At 39.4% G+C, this 26,010-nt stretch overlaps 1 protein-coding gene across 1 annotated transcript in view; it reads right to left on the bottom strand.

Moving 5' to 3' along the window:
• LOC124284165 (UPF0764 protein C16orf89 homolog) overlaps nt 1–26,010 on the bottom strand; it is a 37,939-nt gene that overhangs the window by 6,443 nt on the left and 5,486 nt on the right. The window contains exons 2-4 of the mRNA XM_046720227.1: nt 13,694–13,855; nt 10,832–10,982; nt 3,068–3,185 (exon numbers count right to left, since the gene is read on the bottom strand). Coding sequence (XP_046576183.1) covers nt 3,068–3,185; nt 10,832–10,982; nt 13,694–13,855 — 431 coding nt within the window. The remainder of the gene's footprint in view (nt 1–3,067; nt 3,186–10,831; nt 10,983–13,693; nt 13,856–26,010) is intronic.

Genomic DNA, 26,010 nt, shown 5'->3' with positions numbered 1-26,010 from the left:
TAGTAGCAGCCATAACGCCCTAAAATATTGTTTGTTCTTTTTGCTATGACACCACATACCAACCCAGACAATCAAGAGATTGACCTTTGAATTTTCCGTGACACGAAGGCTGGTTTATTGGAAATCATTTACTGGTTTCAATCAAATTAAAAACGAGATTTTAGTTTTGAATTACGTCTGCCGTGTACAAGTGCAGAGAGTTTGCAAAAATATAAATAACCCGTACAAGTGCACCGACGTACGTGGTTATGTACATAAATGTTACAAAGATGAGAGCAGGTACTCTTGAAGTACCGTTATCTTTCATGCATCCAGAAAAGTGTTGATATCCTTAACCTATCCAGACAAACAGACTGCGCTGACAGATCAACTTGGCTGGTGGGAGATGAGACAGTTTTTAACCTGCAAAAAAAAACTGTACCTTGTCATGTATTGCACATGCATGAGCTAAACGGGTACTTTTCTCTCCATTACCTTCAATTTTTCAATGTTCTTTGAATTTTTGATAACCTACATAACGTGGTGGCCTTATATTCTTCTATAGTGGTTCTCGATCTCAGTACTCATGAAGATCCGGGTTAGAAGGGGTCTTCAGCAACCCATGCTTGTCGTAAAAGGCAGCTAACGGGATTGGGTGGTCAGGCACGCGGACTTGGTTGACACATGTCATTGTATCCCAATTGAGTAGGTCGATGCTCATGCTGTTGATCACTAAAATGTCTGGTCCAGACTCGATTATTTTCAGACCGCCATATATTTGGAACATGGGTGAGTGTGGTGTTAAACAAACAAACAAACAAACAAAACTGAGTTCTGAAATCTCATCAATAGAATTGCGTAGATCGATGCTCATGCTGTTGATCACTGGATTGTCTGGTCCGAATTATTTACAGACCGCTGCCATATAGCTGGAATATTGCTCAGTGCGACTACCTGCGCGTTGCCAATACATAACTTTCATTTAGCTGAAACGATGGACCAGTATATACTTTCAGCGTGAAGCATAAGAAGAGACGTTATGTATAGAGGGATCCGCCGTGTACGTGTACAGGCTAATGTACTGTTTACTGGCCACTAATGACTCCCCAGCAGGTCAAGCAGGCACCCCCGGGAACTAGACTGCCCCAAGGCGGAGGGATGGAATAATGGCGTACCTGCTGTGTAGGCACATCGACTGCAGACTGGTCTTGTAAATAATAACTACTAGTTAATAATCTGGAACAGTTTTGGTTAGAAGCATCACCTGTGACCTTTCCCTGTATAGAGATCAAAGGCCCCAGATCATGCCATCGTCTTCTGTTTAAGGAAACTGACCAGAGGCCAACGGTAATGGGAAGGTTGTCATGTATAGACATAGATTCCACACCGTGTCCGTTTCATTAGTGACAATTACAAAGTGAGAGAAAAGAATTCACTGCAAATGCTGAGTATTCAGAAAATAGTGATTTACCCACAATTTTCAAAGCTTGAATTGTTTTCTTCCATAAAAGATAACGTCCAGTACTACAACTGCATTAAATTGATGTCAAAATATATGGAACGAATATTGTAAAATTGCTCGGATCCAACCACGGTCTTCTAGTCTTCTAATACCAAGACATGAACGGCTATGCCCATTGTGTATTACCCCAAAAGTTGAACCCGTGAAGATCCGGGTTAGTTGATCTTCAGTAACCCATGCTTGTCGTAAGAGGCAACAAACGGGATCGGGTGGTCAGGCTCGCTAACTTGGTTGACACATGTCATCGGTTCCCAATTGCGTAGATCGATGATCATGCTGTTGATCACTGGATTGTCTGATCCAGATTCAATTATTTACAGACCGCCACCATATAGCTGGAATATTGCTGAGTGCGGTGTAAAACTAAACTCACTCACTCAGCAAAAGTTGAGGATGAAATCCACTTTTGTTTAGTGTGCCCATTATATTCAGATTTGCTCCAGTCTTATTCCACAATATCAGTATCTGTTCCCAATTCTTGGCAAAATATTTTTATTATTTTGCAAGTAACAAACATAATGTCTGTAATAAACTTCCAAAATACGTATTTCTCGCTTTGAAAAAACGTAATTCCTTTTTTAAGAAAAACCTTCTGTTAAGCAACATCGTGTATAGATTGTATTGTCTTGCCTATACCATATACTGTCAATGTATAATTTAGTAATGTTTGTTCTCAGCGCTCCTGTCAAACAGTCGTTATGATGCTCTGTACCTGTAAAATGGACCGGTGGCCCCTGTACGTGTATAAAAACTAGTGGTGGGAATTGGTTAAAATCTCATAATTGATGATTGGTTCATAACCACCGATCAATCATCGAAAATAATTGGTCAGCGTCATTTATGAAATTTGTTAATGCACAAAAAATAAGGGAAAAAAACATGTAGTTATTTTGAGGTTTTGGGGCAAAATTTCACATCTATAAAGGATGACTAGTATGTTAGGAACATACATTTCTTGGTGTCTTTAAGATAAATTCAATCATGACTTGGAACGAGCTTGTAGTGGTTATGAAATGCAACAGACAAAACCAGCCTTGTGAAAGATATTGTTGATGAAAACAAGTGTTCAAGAATTGTTTGTGTTCGATTATGAGAAAACATGATCGATTGCTTGGTCGTTTAGTCACTATGACCAATATTCGATTATTTCAATTAATCGGATCACCACTAATATAAACATGATACTAACCACATAAATAGTTTTGGCTTTCCTTTTTAAAGTTATAAAATCGAAGGTTTTATTTCAAGTTTAGGTTTAAAATTGCTTTTGAGCGCACGGTGCTCAAATATTTACTGGAAAAGAAAACAATAGAATATGTTACTTGGTTTGTCCTTTACGAGGGCATATTGTCATTCTGATGTCATCAGAAGGATGACTGACCTCATCCGTGGTCTAGTGGATAGAGCGTCTGTCAAGTGAACGTCAGTGGTTCGATCCCCGGTTACGTCATACCGAATGACGTTTAATGCAGGCACTTGTTGTTACCCTGTCTGTCGTACTAAGTGTAAGAAAACAAGGGTATGACATGAAGGTTTCAGTGTTGGCTTCAATAGAGTTTTACTCACCCGTTCTCCTATTTCGAGGTAGAATATCTCGTGTGACAGTGAGTATCCACTGTAGCCATCTGCCGTCATCATCCGCCAGCACTTGTCTGATATATGACACTCCTTCTTACTGGTCTTGCTGCAGAAACAGACATGTATGGGGTTCAGTGTTGAGTTAAAAATTATGAATATGAAAACATGACTAATTCTTTAGGGTCGTGGGCTTCTTTGGGAGGGTGTGGTTGTGGTGGATGTGGGTTTAAATATGTGTGTGGGGTGTGGTGGGTGGGGGTGGATGTGGATTTGGGTATAGGTGTCTTTATGATTGTGTGTGTGCCTATGTGTGTGGTTCTGCCGATGTGGATGCAGACGTGGACTTCGGTAAGGATGTGGGTGTATATGTGTGTGCAGATGTTGATATGGAAACTGGTGTTAATATTGGAGCGGATGAAAGTGTGGGTGTGGATATGGATTCAGGTGTGGGTGTGGATGTGGGTGTGGATGTTGATGTAGCTGTTGATATGGGTGTGGGTGAGCATTAACCTTAATATACCGGGAATAAAAAGTTAAGCGCCAGCCTATTTCAAAACTAAGATGTGAAGCTGTGGAAATGTTAGGCTAATATAATTGGGAAGACCAATCCATATTTAGAGAAGGCTCATCTGGTAACTGATTTAGGGATATCATAAACATTTGTATTTACAATTAAAGGAAATATTGTTAAAGATATGATGGCACTGCTTTTTATAGTAAAATAACCATCCCTAATCTGCTCATACAACACTATTAAACGTAGGTTTCACTTGTCAAAAATGACAATCATGTGACCATATAACAGTCATTTCTGATTTTCACTTTTCAAAAGAAGGTAACCTTTTTGAGGAAAACAAAATGCATGTTTTCCAAAGCGCATACATCCTGTTTAAAGTAAAAGATAATTTCCATAATGGTTTTGTTTTTAAACTAAACGTACTAAACCAAATTATGATAGTTGTTTTTTTCTGAAAGATTTCTTATGAGACAACCTATATTGGCAAAATATACTGGGTGGCGCTTAACTTTTTATTCACAGTATATATATATATGCAGGTGTGGTCGTTTTGTGTGCGTGTCCATATGGCTGCGAATATTGGTATTAGATGATTGGTATCCATCGTGAGGGAGTAAGAACTACACACTGAATACGATTGATACAACAATTCCTCATATTACAGCTGATACATAATCTCCCCTTTTTATGTGTATCACCCCCAAATGGCATTCAAAGACTATTGGCATTAGATCCCTGTGGCGAGGGAGTAAGTGTGATACCGAGATCATTGCCATTAAAAAATAATGTCAAACAATATGTCATCCAGCCCCGTCACTTTCAACCTTCATAATGAAAACTGACTGATAATACCGGTAATAACATTCTGAGATACACTTCATAATTTCCATTGACAACAACCAACTTCACTTGCGCAATTAGACCCATCTATCTGCACAAACAGATAAGTTATTTTTGCAATGTTTTTGTTATTACCAAGCCAACTTGCCCTTGTTCTGTCTCATGTAAATGCAAGTGACAAGGACGGTGCCACGGCAAATGACCTAAAGCTTTAATCTGTCGAGAACGGTAATCTCCTTGATCCCACTAATCCCCCTGAATGAATGGCAGTGAGTCAGAGCTTCTCAAGTCGGGCGGCATTATGACAGAGCTCTTCCTGTTAGTCTCTCAGGACTTGTTTGAGACGGGGGCCTCTGTTCTGTAGCAGATGTCTGTAATTGTTAGAATATGCTGACGACAGCACAATACCTGCGTTCTTGCTGCAGTGGAACCGTTGATTAATGTTGCTCCAGATTCATGACTACACAACACCCTGTTTGAAAATATTTCAAGGACATGCGCTTTATTGAATCATATATAACGAACTATACGACTCTATGAAAAACAACTTCTTGTTTATTTTGCACAAAGCGACGTTTCGATATAGATTCTTACATCGTTTCACGATAATGGTGTAAGAATCTATATCGAATTCAAAACGTCACTCTATGTAATAAAGAAGACGTTGTTATCCATAAAGTCGTATGTTAAATCATTGACCAACCAAAACATCTGTTGGTTAATAGTTTGTTCTAATAGTGCCCAATGACCAACATGGTCTATAGTTTGTTCTTATAGTATGTAATGTCAAACATGGTCAATAGTTTGGTCTAATAGTTTCCAATGATCAACATAGTCAATAGCTTCTTCTTATAGTATCTAATGTCAAACATGGTCAATAGTTTGTTCTTATAGTATCTAATGTCAAACATGGTCAATAGCTTGTTCTTATAGTATATAATGTCAAACATGGTCTATAGTTTGTTCTTATAGTCTACAATGACCAACATGGTCTATAGTTTGTTCTTATATTATGTAATGTCAAACATGGTCAAAAGTTTGTTCTAATAGTGTCCAATGACCAACATGGTCTATATAGTTTGTTCTTATATTATGTAATGTCAAACATGGTCAATAGTTTGTTCTTATAGTATCTAATGTCAAACATGGTCAACAGTTTGCTCTTATAGTATCTAATGTCAAACATGGTCAATAGTTTGTTCTTATAGTATCTAATGTCAAACATGGTCAATAGTTTGTTCTTATAGTATCTAATGTCAAACATGGTCTATATAGTTTGTTCTTAATAGTTTGTTTGTTCTTATAGTATCTAATGTCAAACATGGTCAATAGTTTGTTCTTATAGTATCTAATGTCAAACATGGTCAATAGTTTGTTCTTATAGTATGTAATGTCAAACATGGTCAATGATAGTCCAAATGATGGTCTATAGTTTGTTCTTATATTATGTAATGTCAAACATGGTCAAAAGTTTGTTCTAATAGTGCCCAATGACCAACATGGTCAATAGTTTGTTCTTATAGTATCTAATGTCAAACATGGTCAATAGCTTGTTCTTATAGTATTTAATGTCAAACATGGTCAATAGTTTGTTCATATAGTATCTAATGTCAAACATGGTCTATAGTTTGTTCTTATAGTATCTAATGTCAAACATTCTCAAAATAGTTTGTTCTTATAGTATCTAATGTCAAACATGGTCTATAGTTTGTTCTTATAGTATCTAATGTCAAACATGGTCAATAGCTTGTTCTAATAGTGTCCAATGACCAACATGGTCAATAGTTTGTTCTTATAGTGTCCAATGACCAACATGGTCAATATTTTGTTCTTATAGTGTCCAATGACCAACATGGCCAATAGTTTGTTCTTATAGTGTAATAGTGTCCAATGACTAACATGATCAATAGTTTGTTCTAGTAGTGCCCAATGACCAGCATGGTCAATAGTTTGTTCTAATAGTGTCAAATAACCAACATGGCCAATAGTTTTTTTTATAGTATCTAATGACCAACATAGTCAATAGTTTGTTTTTATAGTATGTAATGACCAACATGGCCAATAGTGTGTTCTTATAGTGCCCAATGACCAACATGGTCAATAGTTTGTTCTAATAGTGTCCAATGACCAACATGGTCAATAGTTTGTTCTAATAGTTTCCAATGACCAACATGGTCTATAGTTTGTTCTTATAGTATGTAATGACCAACATGGTACATAGTTTGCTCTTATAGTTTGTAATTACCAACATGGTCAAAAGTTTGTTCTTATAGTGTCCAATGACCAACATGGTACATAGTTTGTTCTAATAGTGCCCAATGGCCAAAATATAGTAGTATACTCATTATTTGATCGACATTTCAGAACGATTTGTTTATTTCCTTGTTGTTTAACGCCTCACCCATCGTTCCACTTGTATGACACCGGTCTATAAATAATCGAGTCTGTTCCAGAAAATCTGGTGATTGACGTGGGGAGAATCGATCTACGCCTGTAGTCGCCTGTTACAACAAGACAGGGTTGCTGAAAATATAGACAGTTTGTGCAAAGGAATACCCAGACTTGACTATCCTCAGAAACAATAAGGGCAAAGTAGCTGTATAAATTATATGAAAGGATCACTGAATATCAGTGATTACATAAGGCAAAGGGTAATGTCCTGTCCAACAGATTGCACCCACCACTCATAACATTTGCCTTAAATGGAACAAGACTTTCTTGCGGCCTGTAAACAAACCAGAAAACCAATTCCAACAGGTCTTCACGGATAGGACGTTTTGCATAATATGACATTAATTGTTCTCTATGAAAGAAGTCTTCTATTATGTGTTTTGAAATGACGCGCTATGAAAAGTGACGGTATTTTCTACGACGTGATTTTATGTGACCGTTTTCTTACATGAGATTGTGTTCAGGGCAGATGTTCTATGACAATCCGTTCAATGACATTTTGTTCTTTGTCAGCATGTTCTGACTGTTCTATGATTGATCTGTGACAATGCAACGTGAGTATGTTCTGTGTGTGTTTCTATCTCAATATGTGTGTGTTTCTATCAGTATGTGACGGCATGTCCTGTGGGTGTGTTTCTATCAGTATGTGATGGCATGTCCTGTGGGTGTGTTTCTATCAGTATGTGATGGCATGTCCTGTGGTGTGTTTCTATCAGTTCTATCAGTGGGTGTGTTTCTATCAGTATGTGATGGCATGTCCTGTGGGTGTGTTTCTATCAGTATGTGATGGCATGTCCTGTGGGTGTGTTTCTATCAGTATGTGATGGCATGTCCTGTGGGTGTGTTTCTATCAGTATGTGATGGCATGTCCTGTGGGTGTGTTTCTATCAGTATGTGACGGCATGTCCAGTGTGTGTGTTTCTATCAGTGGCATGTCCATCAGGTGTGTTTCTATCTCAATGGGTGTGTTTCTATCTGTATGTGATGGCATGTCCTGTGGGTGTGTTTCTATCAGTATGTGATGGCATGTCCTGTGGGTGTGTTTCTATCAGTATGTGATGGCATGTCCAGTGGGTGTGTTTCTATCAGTATGTGATGGCATGTCCAGTGGGTGTGTTTCTATCAGTATGTGATGGCATGTCCTGTGGGTGTGTTTCTATCAGTATGTGATGGCATGTCCAGTATGGGTGTGTTTCTATCAGTATGTGATGGCATGTCCAGTGGGTGTGTTTCTATCAGTATGTGATGGCATGTCCTGTGGGTGTGTTTCTATCAGTATGTGATGGCATGTCCAGTGGGTGTGTTTCTATCAGTATGTGATGGCATGTCCAGTGGGTGTGTTTCTATCAGTATGTGACGGCATGTCCTGTGGGTGTGTTTCTATCAGTATGTGATGGCATGTCCTGTGGGTGTGTTTCTATCAGTATGTGATGGCATGTCCTGTGTGTGTGTTTCTATCTCAATATGTGACGGCATGTCCTGTGGGTGTGTTTCTATCAGTATGTGATGGCATGTCCTGTGGGTGTGTTTCTATCAGTATGTGATGGCATGTCCAGTGGGTGTGTTTCTATCAGTATGTGATGGCATGTCCAGTGGGTGTGTTTCTATCTCAATATGTGACGGCATGTCCTGTGGGTGTGTTTCTATCAGTATGTGATGGCATGTCCTGTGGGTGTGTTTCTATCAGTATGTGATGGCATGTCCTGTGGGTGTGTTTCTATCAGTATGTGATGGCATGTCCTGTGGGTGTGTTTCTATCAGTATGTGATGGCATGTCCAGTGGGTGTGTTTCTATCAGTATGTGATGGCATGTCCTGTGGGTGTGTTTCTATCAGTATGTGATGGCATATATTTATTTTGATATATAATCGAGGCCTCGAGATATGTTACGAAGAACAAATGGTTGTTTAACTGTTTGAAACACAATATATAGATGTGTAAATATGCATGCATTCTTTGTTTGGCCTTTCTCAGAGAGTTTACCACAATATATAGGCACTGTAACACACGTCGTGACACAGCAGTCGGTGAATGAGTTTGGTCTAACGCCGCTTTTAACACGGTTTCATTTACTGTCACCACTGCCAAGAAAATGTGTCTTTTGGGAATATTTTTGAAAAGGTTATAACCCGTCAGCTCCTCTCCCAGATATCAATGGATTTATGAAATAGAAGACAATGGATTTATGAAATGAAGAAGCTCCTGTGGAAACACTCTAGAGGATCATTTCCATTATTCCCTTCAGTGTCCTCTGTATGATAGATTCAGATTTAACAAATACTTTTTTCAAAATAATATAAGTTTACATGCTTTTCTAAGCGGCGATGAATCTTTGTCTCAGTATGAAAACGAATTGATAATAAAATCTGTTTATAATTTCTTGAATGATACCTACCGTTTTTCATAAAGTGTGGTACCATATTTAGTTTGTAATTTTTGAATTATGAAAACATTTGTCAGCGCATTTTCTGTATTTCCACAAATGCATACTCATTCGTTATGTTTAGGAGAAACATTTGTATAGGGTTTTGCAGCCTGTTTGCTGATTCTTTTCTCTTTTGTATATTTTTCTTTATTGTATAGTACATATCTTTCGGGAAATATAATAATGTTTAAATCAAACAGAAGAATCAGTTTTACCGGCCTTTGCTTTTCTCCAGCTCCGGTGGGTAAATTACAGAAACGGAACTGGGTGTTTAACCATTACTGAACTATATCAGATCATCGATATCACGGGTGCAAAGGCTCATGAATTGGAGAAAACCCCTTCTTTTAATTTTGCCAATTTGAGCCAAAATTTCGATCAATATGCTAAGCGAACAGATCAACAATGTTGGAGGCACAGTTTGTGGGAATTCCTATTTTGGGTTAATGTTCTCTCCACGCATTTCGCTACAGATGGAATCTGAGAAACCGTCCAACGTGTCCTGAGTCCTGACACATGAAGCGCTGCCTCCGAGAAACAGAAACCCAAAGTTGAGTGGTCACCAGACAAAAGAGGGATTAATCCAATAAATAAATTAGCGACAAGTTATGGCAGTTAAGATGATGAATAATTCCTATGTGAGTCGCGTTACACCCGGGTAGTCGAATGGATATAGTGGCTACTGGGACAGCGGATAGTCGTAGGTTCGATCCTTTGGACCCATCATGCCAAAACGTTACAATATGGTACTTATTGCAACATTCCTTAAAGTTCGGAACTTTGTGATAAAGAAAGGACTGGCCGGCTGGTCGTCAGTTTTCTGTGTCTCTCAATGTAGATTATCCATGTTAGAACTACGGTATGGTATCCAAATATGCTGACACTGTTATTTTCGGTTAACGCCACACACAGGCCTAGTCAAGCTCTATAACGGTGGTCATTAAACAAACAAACAAACAAACAAACAAAACAACAAACTTGCGGGACTAGTGGACATCCATAACGTATTCCATACCACAGATAATGTGTTTGTGTATAACCTACAAACAAATGTTTTGTGATATATTTACTACCCATCAAAAGTAAGGCCTTTCACTATATGTTATGTATATATATATGTGGTTACATCAAAGATGAATTTCTCCAGTAACTTGGGGGAACCAACAGTTATTACTGTAAACCTTATGCAGATAAATTGCACGAGGATCATGCATTGAATTGCTGAAAAGCATGTGCAAATATCGTGCATGTGAATAGCTGCGTTTTGGTGTAAAGTTTTGTTAAGAATTTTCGCCAATTTTCACTGAGTTTCATCATTTATTGAACTCATGAGAATAAACCCTTCAACGCTACGAATGTGTTATACAATACATCAGTTCATGTGTAAACAATACCTTTAAACGGTATGGAATACTTTGCAAAATCTAGTTTAGAACAGTTGCCTGAAGCAAATGGCTACATTTACACTAGTGAGTCTAAACCTTTGATGGGTAGTATATAATTCTACAAGAACGTGTACCCTGTTCCGAAGAACTCCGTGAGGCAGTCGTCGGAATCCTGCTCATGCATCGTCTCCTCCAGCTTGTACTCCCATATCGGGATGCTGGCATCTATGTCACGACTTGGGTAGTCCAGCTCCCAGAATCCATCAGCCAAAATGTCGCCAATACCTATAACAGTGACAAGTAAAATCCTTAGATCCTCCATACTCGCCTTCACAGACTGAACAGGTTACAGTATCCAATATCTGAAGGGGTTTTGGGTTGAGGAGGTATTTGGAAGTGTGGGGCTTGGAGTTGGTATTTGGGGCAGAGATAGGGCTGGAATATTTGTTTTGATGTTTCTCTATCTCAGCACACTTCACTCTTAGTTAAGGCCAAGGTCATTATATTCGATTTTACCAATTTTTCTACATGCATTAAGCTACGCTTATAACGAGCACACGTATAACGAACTGACGGCTATAACGAACTGTTATTTTGTTTAACCACTTAAGCATGCTGAATTTTTTCATCACAATACGAAATAACAAAGGGCGATTATAACGAACTAAATGTAGGGGTCATTCATTTGTTATAACCGTTGTTTACTGAAGGTGTGCATGCATATCCTAACACACCATTGTACACGTACAACGTAAAATCAGGAATGGTTTATGAATACAGAAACAAAGCAACAAAATAAAGTCATTACCCTATGGAACTCGCTAGATGCCAAAATATTCTGCCGGGCAAAAGAAAGTATACCCTCGTGTTTGATGCAGGCTAAGGAGGAAACACAAGTAATGGTTATTCAGTCCTGATGTGCTTCTTACAGTATGTGTTGTGGATCCGTGAAGATCGGGGTTAGAATTGGTCTTCAGTAACCCATGCTTGTCGTAAGAGGCAACTAACGGGATCGGGTGGGCAGGCTCGCTGACTTGGTGGACACATGTCATCGTGTCCCAGTTGCATATATCGATGCTCATGCTGTTGATCACTGGATTATTGGGTCCAGACATGATTATTTTACAGACCGCCGCCATAAAGCTGGAATATTGTTGTGTGCGGCGTAAAACTAAACTCACTTTAGGTTTGCTGTGCTTCCGCAACTGTTTTCAGCCTAATAACGTTTAAACGTTTTTAATGTTTTGGTCGCATCGAGTTTTCGAACGTTTACTTCCTCTTGCCCGGCAACGTCTCTTTAGCACGGTAAAAATCTATTGCTTAAGTGAATCAGTATTTTTGTTTTAAAAACTAACATTACACATATCTATTTTCTACATCACGTTTCTCAGGTGTTAATGGCCGTTTTTGACGTATGTTAGCCAGGCGTAGGAATATTACCCTGACGTCACTCAAACGTCAAACCAGATTTTGTTTACGGAGCACTAATTTGCCAGTACCATATGCCCCGAGAAGAGTATAAGTTAAGGGAATTAACTCGTGTTGGATAAAAAGGCCAGTGAGGGGCTTGAATTACAACGATCTACCAGCATGGTAAAATCAGCACCTTTCATTCAATTAGGTTCCCGTGGAAATGGCAGACCGACCGGCGGCATCCGGAGGGAAATCAGGACAACTACTACGGCAGATGCGATACGAGGAACCTATATGCCAACGTGGCATATCTTCCCTCTGCGGAACAAATGAGCATGTTTGAATGGAGATTCATTATTGACATCCATTGCGGTGGTCCATCTCCTTGGCTGCTCGTTGTTTCAGAACAAATTGATGTAACATCAGTTGTGGAGCGTAAATTATTTACCAGGTTCTATACAGTCTGTTCTGATGTTGTGCATTGTCGGAAGCCAGAAGATGTTTCTTCGGTTGGGTATTTCATCGTACATGCATTTTAAATGCCGGAGTTCAACGGGTAGGGACATCTATATTTTAGTGCTTCAAACAATTGTGGCTAATCCATAATAGAACCACTTTGTGTCTTGAAGACACACTTCAAGGACCTTCTCTACATACACATTAACAACATATGTGGATTTCTTGAAAGTCGTAGAATTAGTGTGAAAGAAAAAGCAATAAAGCTAAGTAGGGTTCGAAGCGGACGTTTGAGGCGTGAAACGTCAAGTCAATTTGATTGTCACCGTTTACACACCGTAATGAACAAACTATTGCATACAAACTGTGACGGTCTTATTGACTTGGACATCACATGAATTTTATCTGGCATCCACAAGCAAGGTCTAAAGATAGCCACGGACTTGACGTGCCATGACGCGGAAGACGTTGTCAGAATTGGTCAGATGTCTCATTGACCAGTTAGGAAATGAAGCTGGTGTCATGTTGTATCTCTTGGTCTTGATAGATAAGTGTGACTATTGACGATAAATATTTCTTGATTCTTGATAAACGAAATAACTCAGTTAAACCAGTTACGCGTAACGCTGTAAACGCCGCATCAGGTCAAGGTCAACGGTTATCCCAATTTAGGAGACATCGTTCAATACATGGTATTTGTGCGTGACTGAATGAGTATGGGTTTACGATTTTAGCAATATTCCAACAATGTCACGGTGTGTGTGTGTGTGTGTGTGTGTGTGTGTGTGTGTGTGTGTGTGGGGCACCAGAAATGTGCTTCACACATTGTACCCATGCGGGGAAAAGAACCCAGGTCATCAGCGTGACGAGCGGACGCTTTAACCATTAGGCTATAAGTACAGCATACCACCGAGCGAACTGTCGAAACACTGTTATATTTTCCTAACTATAACACGGGTTTTACGTCCAGAAAGGGAAATCCATCTTGACGTATTTTATCACGTGTTATTTTGGGTCTTCAAGTCAGTGGGTGTCACTCTAAAGCTTCTCTAATGCATAACCTTGACAGAGCACAATGAAGAGTCCATTTGAAAATACAGATAGATGAAACCAACGGTACTACTCACGTCTATAGTAGCTGGGCGTGGCCTCGGCAACATAGGGAGTGGCATCGCCACTGACCTTCCTGGCCAGATCTCTCAGCTGCTTGATCTGTTGTATTTGTCCCACGGGAACACTGGGAAAAAGGGCATCTCTGTCCAGCTTCCGAAGCAAAACGTTTAGTGTACCTGTGTAAGAAAAATAGTGGCGTCACAATACTATAAAATAATCAGTTATCCCCAAAGGTCATACAGGCACTAGACTTTCAGGCAAATCGCTATAAGCGATTATTGGGCACAATGCGTGTGTCATTATAACAATTGTAAGGGTTCATGATTCTCACAGGTCCCTCAGTAAACACATGAAACTGGCACTGCCTAAGGGGTAGCCGCGCATTGTCATATAACGAGGCACAAACAAGTCAACGTTATCGTATTGTGACGTTATCGTAATGTGAATAAACGACATTTTGTATCCGAAAATATAAACACCAGTGCAAAATATAAAATATAAACTACCATCACTTGATAAAGTAATCAATAATATTTCTTGTGTACATTATCTGTTTCAATTCAACTATGTACATCAACCCCATCCATAGTTTAACATCCACCTGGCTTCCTATCAGTTGTATAAGCTCTGAATATAAGCTCAGTCTTTGGATGACACCCTACTGGCTTCCTATCAACTTACTCAATGTCTTATACAAGCGTTGTACATCAACCTCATTTATTGTATAAACAACTCATTCCCTATCTACTGTAATAACAACTCATGTATATATTGTCTCAATTTGTTACTCATGTAACTTGCTTGACAACGACATTAGAATCTATGTCGAAACGTCACCTCCATAGAATAAAAGAAGTTGTATATCCATAATAATTGTCATTATTCTTCATCAACTCAACTTCTAAAATGCCCATCAAACACGTAATACATTCTCTCGACTATTCACAGAAAGAAATTCCACATTATGTAAAGGGGAAAAACTATATAAATTGTCCACCTAATATCTGTGAAGACATCAGGTGTCATGTCAGTGGACCACCTAATCCCGTTAGTCGCCTCTTATGCAAGCATGGGTTGCGAAAGACAAATTCTAACCAGGCTCTTCATGGGTGTCAGTAGTGTAAGAGAAGAACGTTATTCAGTTCAGATGTAGTGCACGTACGGCGAACAAATCTAGATGATAGAAGCTCACATCGATAACATCAAGGTGAGCTAATATATCCGATGGAGCGTATGATCAAAAAGAAATTGAAAAATGCAATTGACCGATTATAACTAATCCGTTTTTGCGTGCAAGTTCAGGAAGATCAAAAGAGTTTGTCGTGTTGAAACGCCTTGATGAAATAATCTCTGAACCAAATAATTTCATTAATTTACTATTTAAATTAAGCACGATAACTTATCAAAATGATTGCGTCAATGATTTTATATCTATTTATGTATATCCCGTAGTTCGTGTCCTATTATCATCCGGAGACAGAAATAACAGATTCAGTGCGGTACGAACAATGGTTCGATTGTCAACACGTTGTAATGTGTCACTTTATGGCCCGAGTCAATGAAAAACCAATACAGAGTTGACTTTACGAATTAACCATCGCGTGGTATTTGAAAACAATTCTTTGATGAAAGCCAAATTAAACCATTCATATTTGACATTGGTAACATGGCAATCGTGAGTCAGAATCCCAGTATATCGGTGAAGAGCACCCTTGGGAGACAGTGTCATAACGCTGACTGGTTTCAGGACACTGATGGGGAGTTGCAGCTGTTTCTGGTTATGTCATCACGATGAACAATGGACACGCTACTGGCAGGTTCGGGAAGGCTCCTCCATATTTCCACTACTACACAATGACAGGTGGAGCGGCAAGACATTAGGTTGTTCAGGTGATTAGGTCATGAAGGCAGACTTACATGAATGAGTTTGACGCGCCAAGGGAGTTGTGATGGATATGAGGTGGACAGGTGCGTTATAGTGTCGCAAATGTGGTGACATGTTTACTTAATTAACCCAAAGTGTTGCATATCATGTATGTATGGAAACGGAGATTTAGTTAAACTGGGATGATATCAGTTTGTTAATGCTGAAAAATGGTCGACTAATAGAAACACCTCTTTCTCTCTCTCCATGTCTCTCTGTTGTCTTTGTGTGTCTCTGTGTTTGTGTGTGTATGTCCCTCTATCTCTATGTCTCTCTCTCTCTCTCTCTCTCTCTCTCTCTCTCTCTCTCTAAGGTCATATACAGTGTCTCGTGTATTTCGCAATAGAACGAAATTACCGTAGATAATATATTATGAGTCGCACATGAAAGAGAAAGGACTGATTCAGTTGGAACCATGAGTGCTGGCAGTACAGTGAAGTGATCTTGTACTATCACTCACGTGTATTTGTAAAGTGAAAGAATTTTGTGAGTAGGATGAAGAAATATGGAAAAATGAGCCAGCTGTGTTTGTAAGAGGAAGAAATATTGCTGCCCAATGCCATCAGCAGGAAAAACACTAAATGGTTAAGTACAGTGACAAATATTTGTTGTTAAGAGAAAATTATACCTGATTGTTTACAATGATCCACATGGCAATAGAAAGATATGACAAGGTACAATGACCAATTTGTATTTGAGGAGAAAAAAAATATTTTGAATTACGTCTATTACCAGGAGAAATGATAATACATGTTTGCTTTTGTAATGTCGACATGTGATGCCAGGAGAATTGATTGATTGTTAACAATGGCCTACGTGTGTTGGCTGAAGAAAGAAATGTCTGTGTATGATCATGGGAGATATAATGGTAAATGGTGGTCTACACTGACCTGCTCGTCATTATAGGAGAAGTTCATGATATTTTACAGTGATACATGTTTGAGGGAGTATATATCTGACGTCACATCGGCTACTTAGCTGCTTAGTGACACATGTGTTGCCAGGAGAAATAAAAGTTCGCTTGCAAATAATATTTTGTTAAAAGAAACAAATCAGCATTGACATATAGGTGATGCTTCGTGTAGAATCGTGTGAAGTATTCGACACAGATTTCTCACCAGCAATCATGTAAAATGAGTCTCAACCGTGCAGATCTTACCGTGTATATGTGCCTGACTAATTCATTTACAAATGGTACGGTAACATGATTCAAAAGACATCACAGTCAAAAGAGCAAACACTTAATCCTTGTTATTTATTGAAGATCATATATATGTGTTAAGATTTACATTTTTATTGGCAGTAAACAATCCTGGTTATTGAGAAACGCCACCGATAATATCATCCTCATAAAAGCCTAGTTTTGTTTTTGGTACATATTGTATATACAATGTGCCATGTATTCATATTGTAGCTCGGTTGACGATTTACTCGCAAATACCTAAAGCACCGTTATAATATTCCAGTTTTGACATGAACAAACAATACGTGTGAAGTATTTGATGTTTAAAATAGCATGACAAAAATAGATAACGGACAAGTAGACAATTGTAGACATGGATGCACTGTCTACTCGAAATGACAGAACCATATACAGTTGATGGTGTACCCACTCAGTCTCCATCGCTTCCACGCCATTATGACTAGATCCCCATTGACATTCTGAAATATCAATTGCTGAAACAACATCCCTTATGGGACAAATATCAAAGGTTTTTACCATCAGCGTACGATAGGAAAGAGTTAGGTTTTGGACTCAATGTCAACTCTATCATGATTTGGTAGCTTAATAATGGAAGATCCACTGGTGCCTGTGGGGATTCGGGTATCATAGAGACCATGCTGATCGTAAAACCGGAAGATAATGGTCGGGTTGGATGCGTGACATCCTACCCTGATGATCCTACCCATCCTACCCTGATGATCCTACCCATCCTACCCTGATGAACCTACCCATCCTACCCTGATGATCCCATGATGATCCTCCCCATCTTACCCTGATGATCCTACCCATCCTACCCTGATGATCGTACCCGGATGATCCTACCCTGATGATCCTACCCTAATGATCCTACCCATCCTACCCTGATTGCTCATAATGTCAGTCGCTGGATTGTGTAGTCCAAGCGGGTAATGCCCAGTTAAAACGGTTGTGTTGGCAGAGAAGAATTATGCTGAACAAACAAACAAACAAATAAATAAGCAAACAAACAAATAAACAAACGGAAAAGCACCAAGAACTGCCGATCTGGTTTTAGAATCCAATACAAAAAGCCAAACCTACAATCTTCACAGTAAAAAGTTCCAGGAACTTTATTTGTTTCATTCTTCAGTGTCCATTAAAAGCCGGCTCTAATGACGCTATATGTATTCCGAACATGTAAAGTGTCTGCATGTAGATACGTGTACGACGTCTGTAGAGAACTTCGTTCCAATAACCTGTTCGTTCTTGATGCAGTCCAGCTGAATAAAACAGGCTTGCTTCGGATGTTCAGTAGGAATACATTCTTATGCAGTAGAATCGGACTCAGATGACATGATAGAGTATTGGCGGTCTCAGGGTACGGCGGATCCTGTGTTGAATATATGCAATCGTTTATACCCTAGAGGTGAATTATAGAGCATTTCAGTTCGGAATTTAGATGGGAATTGACCGACTGAGTATCATGTGCTTCAGTGACTGATAACTGCCTTGAGTCTGGTTTGTGTAGCTCCATATCGTAACCTTTCTATGGTTGGAGAGAGACAGTGTGTTTAGTTTGTACGCCGGTTGTAGCAATATTCCAGCAATATCACGGCGGGGGACACTAGAAATGGGCTTCACACACTGTACCCATGTGGGGAATCGAACCCGGGTCTTCGGTGTGACGAGCGAACGCTTTAACCATTAGGCTTCCATACCGCCCTTCTATGGTTGGAATGAGAAGAGAGTTGAACCTACACGATGTCCGACCTGCGGTAGCCTAGTGGATATTGTGTTCAGGTTTCATTCTGAGTGAGTTTAAGATTTACGTCGCACTCAGCAATATTTAAGTCATATGACGGTGGTCTGGAACAGACAATCAGAAGTTACTGAAAATCGGTTCTAACCCGGATCGTCACGGGTTTGATTGTGGATACTCCAGCATCATATTTTTGCAAGTTTTGAGTACAGTCAAGCTGTTTTTACAAGGATTTCAAAGAACGCCACACGGCAAACGTTTTGGACCAAGGTTGCAGCGTCCAAGGATTCCTCACAGCATTCAGAATGCTTTATGTTGGACAGTCGGGTAACATTTCCAAATGAGACTCATCAGTGACCAAAATGAAGACCCTCCTTTATTTTGTACCATAAAATTAATGTCGTTCACGTTTGTCCATGCTGGATAGGCTCTCCTTTTCGTGACCTGGCCAAAATAATGTCCCTCCTTTGACTTGTACCGTAAACTATGGTCGTCCACGTTTGTCCATGTTGGAAACTGTTCCTGTTCGTGACCTCCTGGCATCATCGCTACTTTATACTCTTTCATAAACGCATTCTCATGCTGTAGCCGGAATAGGGCAATGAACGTTTATCAGATATTTCTTATGATTATGGAAATGGCTTTGTCGATTTTACTGTGAACATAACCCGTGTTTGAAGCAAATACACACAAATAGTGCCAAAGAGTTACCATTCCTGCTGTAGGCCTAAACCGACTTATAACATCATAATGACAAAAATACTTTAATATTTGTTGAACGATTATGGGTCGCCTTTTCCCAGCACTGTTTAATGAAGGCCAGACAACACCATTGACCCACAGATTTGTTTCTAAGAAACATTGAATGGAAATAGCTTCACGATAAAGCTACATCTTCCAGCTCTGCTTCCGTACAGTCGGCGACAGATATAAAACTCTCACACAGCACCAGTAAAAGATCCATAGGACCATGAAGTTATGTGTATACCCGAGAGTTAATGTTACGCCGAGGATGACTTCAAGGAACCAAATGCGTTGGTTGTTACAGTCAGTCTTCAGTGTGGTTTGAGATGCTGGTACTTCACGATGGAATAGGCAATGAAATTAGAAGAGATTCTTTGTGCTATCTTTACAGTCGGAAGAGAGTATATACCTCCAAATAAAGATAATCATTACTCCGTCCGCCTACACTGCTGGTCACAAGTACATATAGCTACAGGTCTTTTTCTTTTGTGGTACCATTTGCGCAAATATACCTTGGTACTTCTGAAATCGTTTATGGTATTATTGCGATAGGCATCCAGAACAAAAGCTGTATACCTGAATATTTCACATGATGGAAAATATCGCTAACGGGAGATCTTATTGTTCTTAGCACTCACACGGGATCAAGGGAGTCTGGCGCGACATAATAAATGTGAATTTATAATACGCCTTTTCCATGCACAAGGGACATGCTCAAAGCGCTAAGACACTAGTTATTACCCCGGATAACCCAAGCCGCCTGTGAGGCACTAGAAGGTTAACAGTCACATGACTTATCCTACCGGGTACCCATTTTCTGCTGGGTGAACAGACGCAATTTTGAACAAACTCACATGCCTGAGGTGAGACCACATGTATCATATGTGTTTCGTTGTGGGGCAGGACTGAAGTCCTAGAAACTCTCAAGAGTCAAGCTGCCAAAGACGGCACCTTCCCAGGACACGTTCAAAACCTACCAGGAATGACACCTAGATGTCGCATTAATTAAACTCGCAGGTACACATACTTACGCTCTAGAATGAGGCGTGTAGCAGTTTGAAAGCATGTACGTTATTACCTCAATATTAAAAGCCAAACAACGCATAGTGATTATATGTGGCATCCCGTGGAGATTTGCCACAATTATGAGCCGCTCCACTGGGAAAACGTCCAATAATGATACGAGTCAAGCTGTCAACGGTTTTCCAGATGACTCAATTGTCTCCGATCACTCAGCCAAACAGACCACCTAGTCGTGTCACGTGACAAACCGGAAGTAGGGTAGGAGCGAGTAGGAAGCAGAGCCGTCGCCAGTGCTTGTTGTAAGAGCCGGAAAACATGGCCGCCTACTGGGCATTGAACACACGCGCGCATCGCAAATTAGTTTCGAGTTTCCAGGATGAGCAATTAGATGATCAGTAATCGCTAATCGCGTCATCCATATAGAGTTATCTCACCTTGGGGAGTTGCTTTATGAAATGGTGTCTGTAGAAACTCATCAGCTGAAAATCGATGTGTTTTGTCTGTACAGATGTCATTGCCACCATTGTTCAAACGTGGACATATTGAGTGGATACGATGTAGCTTTTCACACACGTTTCGTATGAACGGATATACACTAAATTTACTATTATTGATCTCAGTATTTATAACCCTGTATTTCTAGCACCCACTGAACCTGATACTAAATTATTGAACTCAAATACCAATCAAACACAATCATTATGTATACGTATTTCATATAGAAATATGTCGTAACAATTACCAATTAAACACAATAATTACGTATAAGCATTTCATATAGAAAAATATCGAAATAATGACATAATAATTTATGAAATTTATATGCTTGAGTATTATGAATACTAGTTATATTTTTCAATAAGAAATACAATCCTTTTTAAATACCATATTTCGTTTGTAAGTATTGCATTATGACCCGGGTGTAAAGCCAAACCTTGCTGACATGATGTATAGAGGGCACAATAGAACCGAGACCCATGGTTTCAATCCAAGCTGTTTCTTTAAACATAAGGGCGGTGGGGTAGCCTAGTGGTTAAAGCGTTCGCTCGTCACGCCGAAGACCCGGGTTCGATTCCTCACATGGGTACAATGTTTGAAGCCCATTCTGGTCTCCCGCGCCGTGATATTGCTGGAATATTGCTAAAAGGGACGTAAAACTAAACTCACTCACTCACTCACTTTAAACATAATGTTATCATATCAAACACTTTGGTCAAAAGTGTGTATCATTTTTAGATTAAGTTAATCGTTTTTTCATGTCGTAACCATGGAAACATTTTGCCAAAAGATGGTTCAAATGACAAATGTTACCAATTGGAGTTACCAATTTCAAGGTCAAGTTGTTCCCGTCAGTAGGAGAATAACTGATTTCCTTTTCTCTCTCTCTCTCTCTCACTCTATTTCTCTTTCTCTCACTCTATATATCTATCCATTGATTCCATCCATCATTCATCCATCCAACCATTCATCCATTGATTCCATCCATCCATCATCGATTCCATCCATCAACTATCCACTGATTCCATCCATCCATCCATTGAGTCCATCCCTCCATCTATCGCCTCCTCTCCCTTCATGCATCTCTTGTTTCGATGTATCACATATTAAAGAATAGGGACAGAGTTCTGGGCATAACCATCAATCCGTGCCCCTATAGGGAGAGGTTAAAGTGATATAAACCCTACAGTACATACAGATGTATGATATTATAGGTAAACAGGGTTAGGACACAAGGATCACATACGGGTTAACAAGCATCTCATCTGACGAGACGCACGCCTCCACCATTATATATGACAGTAATTGGTCCTGAAAACAGATTGTAAGGTTTCGTTGGGAGCTACTCACTAATACGTCTAGACAGCTGTTGGTGTTGTTGCACATCTAATTTCAGATACGGTCAACCTTATTTACCTCGTACACGTTTCTACAGGGGTTTCAAGAAGACAAAGGTCGTTTCATATTTAGATACATTTCTCCTGGGCTCTAAAAAATACTATGTGAGGATGGATTATATGTTTGTTTGTTCAGCGCCGCATTCAGCAGTATTCCAGGTATATCCCGACCAGACAATCCAGTGCCTGATAGTATGAGCAGCGATCTACACCAGTGAAATTCGATAAGAAGCGTCAACTAAGTTAGCGATCCTGACCACCGATCCCTTTCGTCGCTTCTTGTGACAAAGCTGTTTGCTGAAGACCAATTCTAACTCAGATTCTAACGTCAGGCTCGGTGTCATGTCATCATAACCCAGCAGCGAAGATCTATGCTCAAGATGTCAATCAATGGGTCACTAGACGGGCTGAGAGCGGCGTTAAATAACGACAAAACTAACAAACACACATTATAGGAACATTCTTTACTTAGGCTACTTCTTTCATCTGTTAAAGTTTGACATTTTATAGTCGGTATAGTCGATTGTTACAAATCGAAATAGTCACACTTCCGTCAAATTCGACTTCTTCCTTATAGGTGGCGGTGGGGTAGCCTAGCGGTTAAAGCGTTCGCTCGTCACGCCGATGACCCGGGTTCGATTCCCCACATGGGTGCAATGTGTGAAGCCCATTTCTGGTGTCCTCCGCCATGATATTGCTGGAATATTGCTAAACGCGGCGTAAAACTAAACTCACTCACTCACCCTTCCTTATTGAAGTCCTAATGTACATCACCACTGACTTGTAAAATCTATGACATTATTCTTTACAGTTGTTGTTTCCCACTCCTTTACACCCGTTATAGTTTCTTCACGTTTGTTATTGCCAACTTCTTTACATGTGTCAAAACATTCTTCACGTTTGTTATTGCCAACTTCTTTACATGTGTCAAAACATTCTTCACGTTTGTTATTGTCTAATAAGTCACTTCGGTTCCCGCGATAATCTTTCTGCACTAACATCCCTTTCAGTGGCCTATGACATTTGTCAAAACCGACTATAGTTACTCCGTTGCATCCACCTATCACATACCTGGTATGACCTACTTCTATAAGTTCGTCATAACCGTCTTCTTAAAAATATATAGTAGATTTATACAAATTTAGACACCTATAAAAACAGGTTCTAAAACAGCCGATTTCCCTTCGATATAGATCTGGTAAAGCAACCTTCTACAAATCTGTTGTCGACTTCTATACATCTATTATAACCGAGTTCTATACATGTATATCCGCTATTACTTCTATTAACATCATGTCGTCAACTTCTATGAATCTGACCCGTGATGATCCGGGTTAGAATTGGTATTCAGTAACCCATGCTTGTCGTAAGATGTGACTAACGGGATCGGGTGGTCAGGCAACACATGTTCTATTTGGAATTACACTTTCTCAGTAAGTACAGATTCTAGTACTTTGTTTGGTTCCTAGGTTGACACATGACGTATCTCAATTGCGTAGATCGATGTTCTTGCTGTTGATCACGGGATTGTCTGGTCCAGACTCGATTATTTACAGACTTTCCCCATGTAGCTGGAAAATTGCTGAGTGCGGCATAAAGGAAACTCACTCACTCTATGAATTCGTTCTAAACGCCTTTAAGTTCATTATAGTTGACTTTCTAAATCCGCTTTACCCGGCTTCTATAAAATATGTTACAGACAACGTTTTGAAATATATTAAATCCCAAACTGAAAGCTAATTCCCCTTTTTACATCCCCAGTAATCTATCTGAATGACGGGTACGTACAATAAGACATAACACGCAATCCTGTGAACACGCGCACCACATGACCGTTAAACACGTGAATAATTTAAATTACATTTTCAAAGTCATTTTAAAATGTTGGTAACACAGAAAGTTGTCCGGCTATTTAGTTTTTAAATTTAGTTTAGTAAAATTACCAAAGTGGCACGACTCGAACGTGACAAAACCGACAGCGCATGCTCCATGTGTGTGTTCAACACACTCTGTTTATTCAGCCGCTAATGTAACACAGTTGGATTCGTAACTTATTGATGGTGTGTTGCTTCCTGGCCTGCTACAAGAGCTTGTAACTAATTGTTTTTGGAATTGTAAAGATACACGCCACACATCTCACTGCCTTTGGGGAACGGAGACGTATATGCGATAAAATATACACATGACCATACTTTGTGTACGTTATAGTAGGTTGGCGTCCCTGGTGTTGCTCTTTGGCTTCAGTGACTTCATAAAATATGCATTTGTAATACGGTTCTGCGGATCTGTCAGACATAGCCAACCAATACACAAGTCACTGGGGGCCGAGGATGAATGTCTCAACTTCTGGTAAATAATACCGGACGTTACTATGCTATTAAGTTTGACGTTTGAAGCATTTCGCGGCAAGTAGAGACGTGTTTGCTGTTGGATATGTTTTGGAAGTATACTGACGGGCAAAAGAAACTTGACCACTTTTATATAAATTTGAAAATAGTTAATATACAAGTTAAATCGGTGGTAAAAAGAACATCGTAAGTAAAATGGTGCAACGTTAAGCACTGACAGGCCCAAAAAGGCAGACCAGCGTCCAATAAAGACTCGAATTTGAATATTTAGCATCTCCTGACTCGATTATTTACAGTAACGTCATCAGCAATAGAGACAAGACGACTCAGGGTTCAAGGATTTAGTACTAACTGACTTTACAGAGGACAGATTTTGACATTCCAACATTGTCGTCAGAGATTAATGGGTTCGGGACTGTATGTCGTTGGCAGTGACGTGACTGGCAGAGGGCCGTCTTTACTCTGTCTGTTCAGAGCTGATGTTCTATCATTCATGGTTTACAAGACTGATTTAAAGCTACCGTAAAGTTTCTTTTGACCGTCAGTTTATTTCCGATTATTATTTAAATTTTCGACCTATAGATTAAATATTCATGGTCAATGTTGGTCTCTCGTCGTGGTGCTGAGTCTGTTGCACTCGTATGACGGCTGACTGTAAATTTTCGAATATGGACCAGACAATCTAGTGAATGACACACAGAGATACATTTGTACCTTAATCAATCAGGTCAACGAACCTGACCACCAGATGTGTTAGGCAACTTATGTCGACAAGCATGGATTGCTCAAGAAAAATTCTAACCTGGATCTCCATGGGGCCCGTGTTCGTCAGTTTCCGATGTGATGATTATAGTAACAGTCAGTTCTATGTAACTGTGACATATGGTACCGTAAGACATATCGCGATGTTTATATGTATGTATATATCTTTATATAAAGTGGTACATAAACTGTCCGGCAAAACATAGTTTACATTTGAAATTTAGTTTTCACCACTAGACTGAAAATACTCGCCGAAACGCCGCTAATGTAAGAAAAAATTACCATAGAATTACCATTTTTTTGTTTTTGTAACTTTTAGTCATCAAATAAATGTATGCTTTCCTTTGCTGTCATATCAGAGAAGAGATTTACCCGTTTGCCATGTTCAAATAATGCTGTTATGAAATATAGAACATGTGGGCAAAATCGACCCGTAAACTGATTTGAGACTGAACACTGGGTTTCAATGCACGTTATTAAATAAGCACATGCGATAATTTAATTATTATAACGCTTACTTGATTACGTTCATCACAAACTGACTTTTACAAGACGGCTGAGTTGAAAGCGCAGATCAATCTCTTAAGTGTGAACACATGGTACAAAGAACTTTCAACGATGATCAATGAACTCCTCATTCAACTGCACCAGCAAGCTATGTAAATGTAAGCAACAAACCAATTCAATTAAAAT

Source organism: Haliotis rubra, unplaced genomic scaffold (genome assembly GCF_003918875.1).
Source record: "Haliotis rubra isolate DU_JTF1 unplaced genomic scaffold, ASM391887v1 Scf33, whole genome shotgun sequence".
NCBI classification, from domain to species: Eukaryota; Metazoa; Mollusca; class Gastropoda; order Lepetellida; family Haliotidae; genus Haliotis; species Haliotis rubra.
Note: the sequence above shows the minus strand (reverse complement) of the source record. Positions and strands in the feature narration are given on the sequence as shown.